Source organism: Larus michahellis, chromosome 2, assembly GCF_964199755.1.
Source record: "Larus michahellis chromosome 2, bLarMic1.1, whole genome shotgun sequence".
NCBI lineage: Eukaryota > Metazoa > Chordata > Aves > Charadriiformes > Laridae > Larus > Larus michahellis.
This window is the reverse complement of record NC_133897.1, coordinates 50,048,275-50,064,274: the sequence shown is the minus strand read 5'-3', so window position 1 is coordinate 50,064,274 and position 16,000 is coordinate 50,048,275. Positions and strand designations below refer to the sequence as shown.

General features: G+C 47.6%; 1 protein-coding gene across 1 annotated transcript; it reads left to right on the top strand.

The window, feature by feature from the left end:
- Positions 1–3,424: 3,424 nt before the first annotated feature.
- CCK (cholecystokinin) lies at positions 3,425–9,765 on the top strand. Its single transcript, XM_074573481.1, has 3 exons — positions 3,425–3,556; positions 5,121–5,378; positions 9,373–9,765. Exons 2-3 carry the CDS (start codon positions 5,123–5,125, stop codon positions 9,507–9,509), a joined length of 393 nt encoding a protein of 130 aa, XP_074429582.1. The 5' UTR covers positions 3,425–3,556; positions 5,121–5,122; the 3' UTR covers positions 9,510–9,765.
- The last annotated feature ends 6,235 nt before the right edge of the window (positions 9,766–16,000 follow it).

The window sequence follows — 16,000 nt, the reverse complement described above, 5'->3', positions numbered from 1 at the left end:
GCAGGGTTCATTTTAGCTTTCAGTTTGTTTGGCACATGTACTTGGATTCTTGCAATATTGCTGAAGCTCTGGTGTAGTCAAAGCACTTCCCTTCCTGGTGAATTTAGGTGGAAGACATGCATTAGAACAGCATCTGTCTCGGCCTACCTGTGATGGTGGCACAAGGCCCTCCTGTGGTTAACACTCTACACGTCCATGGTGCACGTCTAGGCCCAGCAACTGGTGAAAACACTGGTCCTGGAACCTAACCAGGTCACTGCAAATCAAACCCTGATTCGTTTCTCTTTGTGCCCCATCAGTTAGTAACGCGTAGCCTAAGTTTCCACAGGCAACTCGCCTCAGAGTCCTGCTATCATACTGCTCAAGCTGAACAGGCTTTCTGGTCTTTTATCTCTGCCCAAAACAATTCTAAAATGCCATTAATTAACATATATTTACCGAGGACTGGAACTTGCACACAACCTCAAACTTTCACCGAAGAAAACATCAGTAAGTCAGAAAACTATCTCCAAGGACTGTACATACTAGCATTAAGGAATTCAGTGAGGAAAATCCAATGTTCAGAAGTCTATAACCAAAGTTATAGATGATGCGGTACTGCTGACTTTAAGAACTTGACATGATGCCGTAGCCTCACTTTCTTCATACACTATGATGGCTAAATAGGAAAAACAAATAGGTATTTGCAGTCAATGTGAAGAACAGGTAGGTAGAATGAAGTAGGAAACTTCACGCTGTGCTGGCACTGTTGCATTCCTGACCCCCTCACTGCAAACATAGTGATTTGACCAATTCAGAGGTACAGTGAAAAAGATATTTTATGATCTTGCAAAAGCACAGAGATCTCTCAGAAATTTATGCACGTAACTATCCAGCAAACATACCTGTCTTGTCTATTTGATTTTTCTATGTTTTTGCCTTTCTGTGTGTTCATGAACCCAAATAGTAAGTTTGGTTGCCACGCGTACGCATGTGCACACACACACTCTCTCTCTCACTCCATTTGTGCATTCCTGGCCATATTTATAAATGAACCGGTATTCCTAATCAGCTCAATGTTAATGAACTCCTGTAGCATGTCTGTGTTCAACCAGGCAAATATATCAGCCTTAAATGCATGCATTTATATTTATACCTCTGCGATATGAATTATGCATATGCATATTAGTAAGTTCTCTGTCTTTCTCTTCTATTAAGGTTTGGGCTGGTCCCTTGGGAACTCATTATCTACAGTGAGTTTCACAAGGGCTTGATGTGACTCTATCAGAATTGTTATTGTATTGTACCTTCCCAGAAAGATTGTGATACTTTTCCCAGACACCTACAGTTCAATTCAACGTTGCCTATTTAATTGTCTAATAGCAGTGAGCATTTTTCCCACCAAGCCAAAAGAGTGAAATTGAATTATCAGGAATATTACTGGGGTTTTTTCTTCAGAGGCAGACAGAGCCATTAAACTAGCATTTGGATGGGTTCTGCTGGAACAGTTTCAGCATTGTTCTTTCCCCCGGCAGCCGGCTTCAACTTACTTTTCTGTTTTCAAAGTAGGTTTTGATTTTGCTTTCTTTTTTTAATTGCCTTGGGATGGCAACTTTGCCTGACATCGGCGTCGATGTGGGAGCTGAAGAGCAGCCCTCACTCCAGTCAGCGCATCCCGTTTGGCAACTGACACCCTGGTCAGCCGCTGAGAGGTGGTGACAAACCTCGTGCATGGCCACCCCTGTCACCTGCCAGCCTCACCCCACCAAGGCAGCGGGGCGCAGGAGGCCACAACACCCCTCACACGCCAGTAAAGCTCCAGTCCATGCCAGCAGCGCTTTGTGGTGCGGCTTTCCCCACAGCCAGGCCCTCAGTTCAGGAGCTGTGGGGCACGAGGAGCCATAGAGTGTGAGGAACCATTGGGCATGAGGAGACATTGGGTGTGAGGAACGTTTGGGCATGACAAAGCATTGGGCGTGAGGAGATGTTGGGCGTGAGGAACCGTTGGCCCTGAGGAGCTGTTGGCCTTGAGGAGCCATTGGGCCTGAGGAGCCGCTGGCCGCGTCCCTGGGCCGTGGCCCCCCTGCGCCGAGGAGGTGCCGGCAGGTCAGCTTTTTTTCCCTACTGCTACGCCGCGTGGCACCCTCTTGCCACGGGATTTCATGGCTTTTCGGGGAATTTATCACTCCCGTCGAGCCGCCCGGCGTCGGGCCGAGCCGCCCTGGGGCAGGCGGGAGAAGTGTTGCGGGAGGGAGTCCACTGAGGCGGCGCCCGGCGCGGGGCCCTGTCGCCCTCTGCCGGTCGCCGCGGGAAGAGCCAGGCCGCGGGGCCGAGCCCAGCCCGGGGACGGAGCCCGGGCCGGGGTGCAACGGAGCACGGGGGCGGGGGGTGAGATGGGGAAGAAGCGCAGCTCCTTCCCCGGGACACCTTTCTTCTGTGACTTGAGGACCCGCACACGCATCCCCGCGCCCCGCCTCGGAGGGTTGGAGCCCCCTTCGGTTGCCGTTTCGACACGGCCCCGGCCCCCTCCGGCTCCCGCACCCGCCGCACGGTCCCGCACAGCACGGCGGGGCTCCCGGGAGAGCCTCGGTGTCTTACAAGAAAGCCGGCCTGCCCGGCCGCCTTCCCGGGGAGGGAAAAGCGACCTGGGGGGCTGGCTTGCCTCCAAGTTGTAAACTTAAAAAATTAAGACGCAAACTCGGCACGGTCACGCCGGAGCCCAGAGCCGTGTCCCGAGAAACGGGTGCTCCTGAAGGCGGGCTCGGGGAAGCTGCGGGCGGGTTATTTGCCGGCTGCAGGCTGGGCTCCCTCAGCGAACCCCCCCCCCGGGCGTGCCAAGCGCCCAGCCCGGCCTCGCCGCGGCATCCCGGGCCGTCCGGGATGGAGGTTTCCTCCCCTCCCCGAAAAGGAGGAGGCGGGACGAAGGGAGGGAGGGCGTCGGGGGCTGCGGGGACCTGTCGGGTATGGCTGCTGGGCAGCGGGACGGGGCAACGGTCCCCCCGCAGCGGCTGGGGGAGACGTGTCGCTCTGGGGCGGGGGGTCAGTGAGAGAGAACCAGGTCGAAGGCGTCCCCATCCCCGGCTTTCTGCCGGACATCCTTTCCTTTGTGTTATTTAGCAATAAAACTCCCCATCTTCCCGAGAAGAGGCGAACGGGAGGGCGCCGGGGAGGAGAGGCTTGTGCCCCCCGGGCTCAGGTAGCCGGACCCCGAGCCCCCAGAACCCCCGCAGCTCCCACCGCCCCCGACGGCGCGGTCGGGGTGAGCCCGCCCCGCCTGCCGCAACCCGGGGGGGGGGCGGCTCCGGCCGCCGGTGCCGCTGCTGCTGCGGGCGGGAGCCCCACCAGCAGCCTCTCGCCGTGGCATCTGGGCGAAGGCGGGGGGGTGTGGGGGTGGTTATCCACCCCCGGCGGGGGGGGGGCTGAGCGGGCGGCGGCCCCGGCCTGCGTCAGAGCTGTGCAAACACCGCGGCGGCGCCCGCCGCTATTTAAGGGGACGAGGCTGAGTCGCCCCCAAGTTCCCTCCCTGCCTGGGCACACAACGGGCTTCGCTCCCTCCTCGGGAAGGCGCAGCGGCAAGGTAGGAAGCCCCCATCACCCCTGCTCCGACTGCATCTCTGCTGGGGGGTGGGGGGCGGGCGGGGGAGGGAAATGGGGGTGTCTGGCGCTTACCTGTGCGGCGGGTCTGAAGGCATCTCCCCGCGTCTGCTGGAGGAAACGCACCCGGGGCCGGCGGGGGAGAGGAATTCCGGCTGCTCCCCAGCGGGCGGAGGGTCCGTCGGTGCCCAGCGCGGGGCGAAGGTTTGCGGGGAGCGGCGGGGCTGCCCGGGGAGGGGGGGCCCTGAACGAGCGCGCTGCGAAAGAAACTACCGGGGACGATGAGGTTTTGTGTTTGGAGTCTTTAGTAAGTTCATGAATACATATATATATATATATGCGTAAAAAATACAGGTCGGTTGAAAAGATATCTCTGTGGAAAGGATGTAACGCACCTTTGGTTTCAAAGTATCAAAACCTACACGGGTACACCGCTAATAACCGTGCAGGAGTGACATTTTGACACTTTTCATTCATCGCCTAACAATACAAAAAGAACATTTTTTTATGCATTGCAAATGTTTTCTTTCTAGTGAATGTGGGGGGCAAATAAACTTAGTTTTCTCTTTTAAAATGAAAAGATTATGTTCGGTATACTGCTCAAAAACTTAACCGATTCAAAGATTCTCACATAGTTGAGATAATTAATGTATATTTATAATGGGAAATTACCTCTATAGCATCAAGTATGAAGTATCTTGTTTTTCCTGAAAACTGAGAGTAATTTCTGTGTTTCCAGAAAAATACTATTTCAGCTTATATGATCAAACAATCTAGTAAAATTACATAATTTTGTCTAATACTTGTTTAAGAAAGCAGTAAAAAAAATCTGTTACCCTTGAATTCTCGGTTTTATATGAAGAAGAATATTGTTAAGTTGCACATAATTTCTTATAGCTTTTAACTGAACAGCTTTTACCACAAGATTTTAGATCAAATGGGGGGGGGTGTGTGTTAGATTTTGAGATTTTGTTTTTTCTTTCCTTAGGATAAATTTTTGTTTTTCCTTTCTGTGTATGATGAGGTGAAACCTTTTGAACACTAAAGTTCAAATAAATGAAGGGTTGATAGAGTAAAGGCTCTTCATAGAAATTGTCAAAACTGAGTATTATACTAAACCAAATTACACAAAACTGAGTAGCATACTAAAACCAGCAGTTTTTAGTACAACAGCAAAACAGTGGAGTGTTTGAATCCTGAGATTTTTCACAGAGCTGGATTCATCTCCCTTAAGTTTTAATGATCTACAGCTTCCAAAAAAGAAAAGCAAAGAAGAACTGAGTAGATCAAGGAGACATAGCACGTACTACAATGAATTAATTTTATTCCTTCCAGTATATCTTCTTCTTATCAAGGAATATTTAACTATTTACGTACATGTTTTCCAACGTAAGACAGATCCCACAGTAACCTGCATTAAAAAAAAAGACCCCCACAACCCTGGTTTGCTCAGAAACTAGCAGCCCCAATGGAAGATGGGTGTAGGGACAACATATGACGTTGTAAATCTGGTCATTTTAACAACCTATCATTCCTTTTCGCTCCAGCAATGTACAGTGGTATATGCATCTGCGTGTTCCTTGCTGTGCTCTCAGTGAGCTCTTTCGGACAGCAAACTGTGGGTTCGCACAATGGGAATCCACTGGCTGCTGAGCTCGAGCAGACCTTGACAGAACATCAACGGCACATCCGTGCCCCTTCGTCTACTGGCCCGCTGAAATCTGTGCCGCGTCTGGATGGAAGCGTTGACCAGAGAGCTAACATCGGTGCTTTGCTGGCCAAGTATCTCCAGCAAGCCAGAAAAGGTACTGGTTATATCTTACTTACTGTGCCACTTCTGTGTCAGTGGAATTTCCTGCAGGGATACCTAGATGTTAAGATAACCCTGTTACCACCTAGCATGAATTCCTCAAAAAGACAGGATGTAGATTTTGCTTGGTTATTCCTGAAGTAGAGAACATTCTCTTATCTGCTGCGAAACTCCACCAAAAAAGATCTGTACATAGCAGCTACTGACTGAGAGCTGCATACCGGTAACTGAAGAAAATGTAACCTACCTGTCAGGTCATAGTTCAGCTTTTATTTTTAACTTACTATTTTCATAGCCTTGTAATTATTTTGGTATTATCTTCAGCATGTTGTATCTCAGATAAAATACAGTAATTGCATTTTCTTCAAATTTTCAAGTTTAGCTAACCTCCTTCCTCCCTTTTTAGAAGTTAGAAGAGCAGTAAAACTTTTCTGAGGCTAGATACAGACCAAATGGCTAACCTCATCTCAGACAGAAATACCTGTACCAAGGAAATCTTCTGAGTATTGGATTTTCCATGAGTTTGTTCCCAGAGGAAGTTACAAAAGCGGGAAAGCTTTTGAAAGATCAGCACTCGCATTTATGAACACAATAACTAAAGGCAGCGATAAGTAAAAGTGCATATGCTTCAAGACATCGATTCCTGTTAGGTTTTTGGTCCCAGGCAGCCTCGGAACACAGTCTTGCAGTTAATTAAAACCTCCATGGCACTGCGTTTGTAACAAGGGTGTGAAGCACCAGTAGAGTACTGGAATTAAAGGGCTTCATTCTTATCATGTGATTTATTCGTCACTGGAGGAAACAATTGTATTACATACAAGAAAGCATTTTTCCGTTTGAACTGTCTCATCTCTGTATTGCTTTGTATCTCAGTAGAGTAACACCATGGGCAGCCTAATTGCTGTGGCCTTTTGACTCCGAACCTCAACCAAAGCCACTACACAAATCTTGTTTACTTGGGATAGCTTCACTCCAGTCTATCCACTGTAGTGCAGGGAAACAGGACAGCTGAGAAGCAAAGAGGGCCGATGGGAAGGCAGTAATGAGGATTACCCGGGCATTTAGACATTAAGAAATTAATTAACTCCCAGTCCCAGAATGTGCTTAGGATAAAGTTCACTTCATATAAGTAAGAACTTTCTCCTCTTCTGTCACTCCACACAACCTTACACAGATCATTTAACCCTTCCCTTTTGAGCCTCACTGCTGACCTCTATGTTAGGCATAATCCTATTCTTATTTTTGATGGCGGTCTGCAATTAATAGATGCCACGTGTATTTTATGCATTACATATGCAGCTATACACATTCATCCATGTACATAGAATAGGGACAAATCAGAAACAACAGAAACAGAGACACTTTTAACGTAATCTGAGAGACTTCATCTTGTGTTACCAATTTGCACAATATCTATTAAGGAACTTCTTTTAGCAGTTCACATGATCTAGTGGAAAAAGAATTCAGATATGAAATTCCACAATTCAGTGCTACATTTAAAGCTGTTACTGAATAAGAATCTTATTGAAGGACTCTACAAAACAGAATCCTCATTACCTTTCCTCAGTGTAGTCATTGTCACTCACCTACATGGAAACCGAACTCCTCATTCTAGTTTATGTAGCCATTATATTCTCTTAAATATCTGGCTGACATTTCCAAATAGCTTAGTCAGAGGCAGTGGAAAAAACACATCAGATTTAAGATGTCTTTTTGGTAAGTATTAATATGAGGGAGAATTTCCTGCATATTTGTTAATTTACATATATAATTAACTCTACAAAGTGACTGTTAGCAGATGATGGGATTCTTGTGAATCTAGGCTATTTGGACTCTGATTTGTAGATGTGCTTGCTAGTTACAGAAGAGAAGATTCACAGGGACAAACAGTGTTTACTTAATTTATAATACCTACAGTGTTCCCATCAAAACATTGCAGTCTCATTTAACCTAAAGGTTCTAGGCAGTATTAAAGCAATTGCTGCAGAACACTCACTTTACTGTATTAGTCACTTGTAACCTCTCTAAACCATGAGACTCACTAGAAAATTCCATCTAGGGAGAAAGAGAGTCTGGGCATTTGCTGGTGTTAACAGTCATCATTGATGACATTTGCCCTTGTGATTAATAGAAAGGCTGATTTTGGACAATATTTCCAGTTAAAACAGTGAGAGAGTTAAATTCTCTGAAGAGTTTAAGGGCTAGATGGCAGCATCGTAGACAAACTGCCACAACTTTGATTACGTTTCCTGTACATTGGTTCTGCAGGACATCTCTGGTGGTTTGAGGAAAGGTAACTGTGGTGCTCTTAAGAAATTTATTTTACTGGGTTTGACCCCTGGCTTTCAATTAACTTCATCTCTAGGCTTTCAGCATGAATCTGGCACCGTGTAGATGAGACACTGTAGCTGTTAAGTCAGTGACACGCACATTTACTGTCCTCTAAGGAGCCCTTGCCAGGCCAGACCATAATGCCACCAGGGGAGCCACTACAGCCAACAGGTCACTGCAGGCTGAGAAGTCTCTTAAATACCAACATCTGAGAGATGGTTCTGCGCTGTCCTAGCCTTGCCTGATTATAGTACCAAGAAGCCATTCTTGTCAACTTAATTACATATTTTGAATGATGAATGTGAATTTCATGGAGTTTCATAACAGTAGCCAAATATTTTTTTCTAGAGATAATGAAATTTTTTGCTGTTTTGTTTTAGGTAAATATCTAAAAAATGTCTGGGGTTTTTTTCTTGGTGCCTTTAACTCTCCTGCCTCTCTGCAACCACCAACAAAACAATGCAGTTGTTTTTGGTTTTAATGGATTATGTTCATTATAAATCATTATGTGAGGAAAACCTTGAAATATAAAAGCACAGAGTCACCAAAGGTTTCTTCAAAACACAAGAAATTGTAGATTTGGATTTGTGGGGTTTGATTTGGGCTGCTTTTCCTTTTGATCAGTTCAAGTATTCCTCAAGCCTTAGTCTGCATTGAATATTGATATATATATATAAAAAACATATATACATATATATATGTGTGTGTGTGTATGCTGAATCTGTTCCTTCCTCACTCAAAGCTTGGGCTCAATCTAATTACTGGCATATGTCAATTTTGGCTGTTTTCAGGGAGCACAAAGAGAAGTAATTTACCTTTCTCTGCATTTTTAGTTGCATAATGCAATGATGCCAAAGCAGAGGATGACGTCCTACTTTTTTAAAGCATAAATTCTCCTTGCAAACAATTTGCATTTCTTTGATGCCCTAAGCAAGGATGACAGAAAAGCTAAGGCAAGATCAGAGATCAGCATCCAGCCCTGCTGTGGTAGGAATTATGAAAGCTTTGGCTAAGCAATGAAAACACCACCGACGTAGTAATAAGCCCTGTATAATTCCAGCAACACACATCTCCAGCTGTAAATTCCAGACACAACTTTCTCCATTTCAGATCTATTCCCACTTCCCCACAAAAGCTGGGATTCATAACTCTACCTTGCCTGTTACTGAATTTGCACTGCAAGAGCTCCTGTACTTACATTTATGTCTCTTAAAGCCACGTGGGACTGTGGTGGAGTCCGGTGTCAGGCCCGAGTCTGCTCTCAAGCAGAGTGATTTTGCCTCTAGAGCAACTCTCCCGATACCAGCAAGCAAGGGGGTGGTCTGACAGGAAGACTGAGAACTGGTTTGGAATTTCTCTTTCCAGTGAAATAGGAAGGGAAAAGGAGAAAAGCACCCATATTCCTTCCTAGCAGCCAGGAGGGAGAAAAAGATCTGTTTATTTTACAATAAAAACCCAAGCCACTTTCAGAACGTTACCCATAATGTTTCTATGACGTGTTCATCAGTGACATGACAGTGGTGTTACACGGTCTGTATTAAGTCAAACAACTTGAACTATTGCAGATATCTGCTAATGAGTACAAAAGAGATCAGAAAATGGATGAAGCTGAAAAACGTGTCTACTTACTCTCTGCTCTCCCAACTGCTTTTCTTTAGGTCCCACTGGAAGGGTCTCAGTTATGGGAAACAGGGTACAGAGCATTGATCCTACGCACAGGATAAATGACAGAGACTACATGGGCTGGATGGATTTTGGACGCCGCAGTGCTGAAGAATACGAGTACTCCTCCTAAAGAACAGCAAACTATAGCAACAGGAAAAAAATAAAAAATCACACTCCCATGTCTGTACAGAAAGAGAAAAATTAATTTGTTGTCCTCTTCAAATCAGTGTTTTAAAATATATCATGTATTGGATGTAAATTTGTCTGTAAGACTATTCAATGCAATATATACATATGCAGAATTTTCCAGAAAATGTTTTCTTTCTTTTGTGGTTTCTCATACACTGATATTAAAATGATTTCACTTATCCCTTCTTGTCCTGTCACCGCATGTTGCTGGGTGTCTTACTGCAAAGAGAGGCAGGGAAGTGCCTTCATCCTGCAATGCAAATGTGCTGAGTAGTCAGACAAAGGAGATGCTTCTTAGAGAATCTTGTGACAGTCCCAATAGCTGTGAGCTCCGAGGGATTTGTCCGAATATAAACACAACGGCACAGTACTGCCAGAAAAAGCCAGCTATCTTCATGGTGACCCCATTTGTAAGGGATTGAGTTATACACCACACCCTCGTGTTTGTCATGAATAGTCAACACTGCTAAAACTGAAAGAAACAGAGGAATGACACCAACGTGTTTCACCTTCCTGGCTTATTTATTTCATGTTGTCAACTAAATGTGAAAGTTCTGCTGACGGCTGCGAATCACGGAATAAACAGAGCATTCCCTGCTGTGTAGTTAGCCAAGCGTTCATTCGGGGAGGGGGTGAGGAAAGTTCCCTGAACAGAGCAGATGATCCATAGGGAATCACAGAATGGTAGGGATTGGAAGGGACCTCTGGAGATCATCTAAGTCCAGCCCCCTGCCAGAGCAGGGTCACCTAGAGCAGGTTGCACAGGAACGCGTCCAGGCAGGGTTTGAAGGTCTCCAGAGAAGGAGACTCCAACACCTCCCTGGGCAGCCTGTCCCAGTGCTCTGCCACCCTCAAAGTAAAGAAGTTTTTCCGCTTGTCAAAGGGAAAGGGGTAGAAGGGGAGAAGGCACCAGACCAGTCTGGTCACAGTGTGCTAAAAAGAAACGATTCGCTCCCAAGTGTCACAGGGCCAGCCCGAGTTGGCTATTGCCCGCCAGCGTGGGAAGGAGGAGGGACAGGGCCTTGGGGACCGTCAGTCCTGCCTGCAAAAGGTGCTTTACTTGCGCTCTCCTCCTTCCCCCCGAAAGTAACCCCTCCTGGGTCTGCCCCAGCAGCTGGTTCTCACAGCTATGGAATTCCCAAACCTGAAAAGGAATGCATTTTTCACATGCTGAAAAGCAGGCGCTTGCCAAAGGAGAGAGGCAGGTGAGTATCTCTGTAGCAATTTCTACAGCAGCTAATAGGCAAAAGCAAGGCATAGAAACCAATACACAAAATATTTGTACTAAACCAAAATTCTACCAAAACCAAGAAGACTGGGAAAAAAACCAAAATGGTTATGCCGAGGGCTGAACACAGAAACATTTTGAGTTGTTCCCAGCAGCGGCTGGGAGAGAGAGACAGCGCCGCAGAAATCTGCGAGGGAAGGGAGGCTTCAGCAAATGGCGATGGGGAATTTTCTTCTCTAGTAACACCAAACCTCTCTTTTTGTGGATCTCCTCTTGACAACGTGGAGCTGCTTTTCTGCATGAACTTTTCCCCAACAGGTGAGTAACGTCCAAGACACCGTTCCCAGGCACAAAATAACGCTTCCACCCCCGCCAAGCCACCACCACCATTGCCTTTGACCGAGCATCTGCTCCTTTTAAATCACAAAAATGCCAATTACAGGAAAAGTAGTTTCACCTGTGAAATCTGCTTTCTCCTTGTGATACTATCGAAAGCAAAGTTTGTCTGGTTTTGAGAGCGATTAAGAGAAAGGACTATTTTTCTTTGCCAGCCCACCGCCAGCGTGACATTTGTAAGTAATCTCATCTGTCACCTTTCCTGGGTGCCGGAGAGCTTCAGACAAAACTTGGTCTCTTTTTTTTTTTTTTACAGTCACTGCACATGCCAGTTTTAATATTTAAGCTGTAACAGTGCTGTAAAACAGACCAGGGGAACAAAGAGACTTGCAGTGACGTACCTGGCATCCAAATGAGGATTTAAGACGTACATCATTTAATCTCTCTGGACCGTTTGGATAAATGGGGGCTCTCTTCTGACCAGGCATTGAAATAACTGTCAAAAGAACATGTGCTTTGCAGATGCCCTGATCCTCTCATGGTACATTTGTTGTGTTTGCGGACGTTTTTTGGGTTCACCCGTCCCTCAGTCTTTTAGCAGAAAGGAGCTTCTTACTGAATCTCACCTGGATTTCGGGCAGGTGTTGAGCTGCCCAGCCCTGACAGACCGGCATAGAGATGCAGCCCGAGGCAAGGCGACGCCGCACATCCACAGCCCTGCTCGGGTCAGGCACCCGTGTGGAGCTGGAGCACCAGGCAGGGACCCATTCAGGACCCCAAGTCAGGACCTACAGGCCTCAGTTCTGCCTAAAGAGCTCTATTTTACCACCTAAAACCCAGCGCAGGACTGACACGTTTTTTCAGGTCTCACTAAGACACAAACTTGTAGCTGCAGGGGACACCTCTTCTTTGTTCTTGACACTCAGGAGAACTGGTTTGGGGACAATTGCAGGAATCATCAAGCTAAGAGGAACTGCTGCTCCAGGGTGGACGTAGCGCTGTTCCTGGAGGTGAGAGGGAGGTGGCTGTAAGCAGCCCAGCCAAGTCCTCCTCCTCCTCCTCAAAACATCAGTCTCCTCTGGGAGCACAAGAAATTCCCAAGCTAGGAAAAGGTTGTAAAGGCTGCTGAGACACCCTTCAGCTCCCGGCTGACCTGGAGGCGCTAATCAGAGCTAAACAGGGGGGCCAGCAAATTTGGGAAAGCCAAGCAACCCTGCGACTGCTCATCCCAGGGTATTAGTGACCCTCCAGGCTGCTCTGCTTTAACCCAGGGGAAACAGGGGAACCCAGGGGATGGAGCCCCTGCAGCTGGGTATGAGCCCCTCGGGTCCAGCAAAGGCTTTGGGCTGAGCGCCCTGCAGATTTCGGCACACACGGCAGCGCGTTGGCACAACCTCCTGGTGCTTGTCTGGGAGGGGACCTTCCCAGCCCTGCCAACTCTCTGACATTTAATTTAGCTCTACTCAGATGCATCTTTATGGAAGCGCGTGCCTAGGGGCTAAATTAACACTGACAAAATAGCAAATCGATACCTTTTTGCAATTAAAGGCAGTTTGTTTTCTCCGTGCGCCTGATTAAATTAGCTCTGTTCCAGCTTTGTTAACTTCATTTCAAAACAGGTGCTGGGCAAATCCCCCGGAACAGAGCAGCTCACTGCAAACTCCAGGGAAATGAGCGGGGAAGAGCCCGTGGCTCTGCCCTTGCAGGGCCATGCATACGGCAGCCGTGAAAAGAGGGTGGAAGCAGCAAGTTCTCCCCCTGAAAGTGAGAGGAAACCCAGGCAGCCCCCCAAAAGCGAGAAGGGGCAGCTCTCCCCAGGAGCTGGGGCAGCGTGTGCATCCCCAACGGTCTCATTTGCCCTGGGATTTCATATAGGAGCGCGTGTGGATCCTGCTCTGCTCTCCCAGGCTCTGCTGCGTCGCCGGCCCCTCCATCCTCGCCGCACATGGGGCAGCAGCCGGCATGTGCTGGGGTCGCACCGCAGCCAGATGTTCCCAGCTGCAGCCCAGCTCTGCGCGCTCCAGCGAGCTCCAGTGCCCCAAAGCAGGCGGTCCCTCTCCACGGCCCGAGCGGAGGAATTTGCAAGTCAGAAAAAGCACGAATGTTATTATGCCCTAGCAGAGCAGTGAAAGGCTTTTCTGTATGTTCAATTTTTGTACCCCCTGAGTTCATTAAAATTCTCTTAAAGAAAGAAAAAAAAAAAAATCTGTCTGTGGGCTTGTTAAAGCTTTAATCATTCCTAAGTGCCTGTGTCAATTGAACAGCGATTGGGTTCAGCGCAGCTTGAAGCCTATTTCAGCAGGACAAAAATCTCTATAATCTTTTAAATACAGACATTATCAACTTCTTGAGTATATGCCATTCTCACATGAAAGCCCGCTGCCTACATTACAGCTAAGGACATTGCTAAACACCAATAACTTTAGGCCCTTTATTATTTTTCCTGCCATTCTGTGGTCTCAATTGGCTTGTTAACTGAACTAAAGTAGGTCTGAATGGTGCCCAGCGAGATGTCGTAGCACAGCTGAACAATGCTAATTCTTCAACGCAAATACAAGCTACAAGGCTGCAGACCCTGTCTACACCGGAGGAAGGCAGGACGCATCTCGCCGACGCTGCTGGACTTTTCAATTCGATGTGGGGAGTTGCCAACAAGTGTGCTCAGGAAGTTGGGAGCAACTGTTAGACCTCTGCGCGCTACAGCGTTATGTTATGGGGCCGTCCAGAGCTTTGGAGAGATGCAAAAGAAAGGAGGGAAGAGTCTCAAAAGGCTGAAATACCAGTCTTGGCTCTCCAAGGAACATCTGATGTGTCTGAAGCCCAGTCTTAGACACACCGTTCTCAGCACCTCACCCTCCTCTCGCCTGCAACCCAGCTTTCAGAGGTGGATGACCACATTCCCTGCTGTGGGATGGTGAAGATGCATCCAGTGAAGTTTCTGAGATACTTGGATATTGCAAGGATGGAGGACCATTTCAGAGCAGAAGCACCAATTCATCAAACATTGGGTTTTTTAAGGTTTAGTTTATGCAGTAGTTCTGTTCTGCTTTGAAATCGTCCAAGAGTATTAAACATGTCTAGATGGCTTCGGCAGTCTGTTACCCTGTGGCATAATTTACTGTCCTGAAGGAGAAATGAGGACACTCTTCAAATACCAGCATTGTTTCCAGAAGCAGAAACTGTGTGTTTTGTCCAAAATCCGCTGAAATCACTAAGGTGAAGCATCTCACAGAGAAGAGTGGTCCTGCACCCCCAGAGACTTCCTACCCTTGCACAGTCTCCACGTAGCTCCTTTTGTACCTTGAGGTGTTTTGCCTGACTCTGCTTTGATTTCCCTTGACCTCAGTGGGCTGCACTTATTCCCTCTTTGGTTTCCCTGTGGCCACCTTTGTCAACGTGGGTATTTGATCAGTTTTCCTTTCCCAGGAACGCAACCTTGAAGCCCAGTTCTTCTGTAGGACCTTCAGTGAATACTAAACCTCTGGATTTTCATGGTTGTATAAAACCCAAGTTTCCCCTGGAGTTCCAGGCCTTTGGGCAAAGCTCAGTTTATAATTTGCCTTCAGACACATGATGGCCTGAAAGTCAGTATATCCACACGCGCTTGCTTATTAAACACCATTGCTCTTCACTTGGCACAGAAGATGCGCATCTCCGAACAAAGTGGACAAACCCAGCATCGCATACATCCTTCTGGATACTTTTTTAAAAGTCAGAAAATAACAATACAATATGAAGAACAAACCCCCATTCTTTCCAAAGCCAAAGATTTAGATCACTGCTGGAGCATTCATGCACACCAGCAGGGATGAGTTGGGGGAGAGGGGGGGAAAGCTATTAATTTGGGAAGGGGAAAAGATTTAAAATGGGGATACCCAGAAAAGAAGAGGTTTCCTTTTAATACAAAACTCACCCAGGACCCTGAGTGCCACCCCAGTGCCACAGCACCCAGTGGCAGCAGCTGAGAGGGCTGTGCCGACGACAGCCAGCGCTCTCGCGTGATGAGGAGCAAGAGGAGAGAGGCAAACCCAGGCCAGGTGCACACAGAGGTGGTGGCTGCTACGGGGAGAGAACAGAGCAAGAAGCGAGCAGAGCATTGCAGAACTGCAACGCTGGCAGTGCCACAGCAGGATTTTTCAGCCCCCTGCATCAGAGCCATGTAGCAGCACAGAAACACAGGTAGAAGCTCATACGGTGTCACAGATTAGGGCTGATCCTTGGCTACCCAGGCTGGGGGCTGATGGCATATTTCACTTCAGCACGTACCTTTCCTTTCTCGGTGAAGAACACAGCCCCGTGCTGCATCACAGCAGCTCCCACCCCGTGCGGGCGAGTGGTTTCCGAGAGCTCTCTGCGGGTTGTGGAAAGTGCCCGGGAGCACTGGGGTACCCTGTTCGGAGGAGGCGAGAGAAGCCAGCAGCTACTGCAGGTACAGCAAGAACTGCCAGGACAGGAGAAATCCCACCACAGGCAGAGCTTACCAAGCGGAGGACAGCAGGCTACCTGGCATAAGGCAACAAGCGAACTTTTGTTTTGCAGTTTGTGAGGGCTTACAATTAGTTTACGTAAGCTGTGAAAGATCATTTGAAAGCATCTATACAACCAACAGCTGCCTTTAGAAGCAGGTGGGCCCCCAGGAAGTGGGTTTCTGCAGGACTACCCCGCAGCTGGGCTGGTGTAGGACCATGCAGGGAACTGTGTTACGCTTAATTTTCATCACTTGTACTGCCTTACAAGCCTTCCTGGGTGCAATCACATAATTTTACCTTCCCATTTTCTGCTGCACACTCATTTCTTTTGCCTTCCCTGGCTCATACGTCACTGTCGCTCATCCCCTGGTGGCACTGCCAATATGCTCAGGGGTTGAA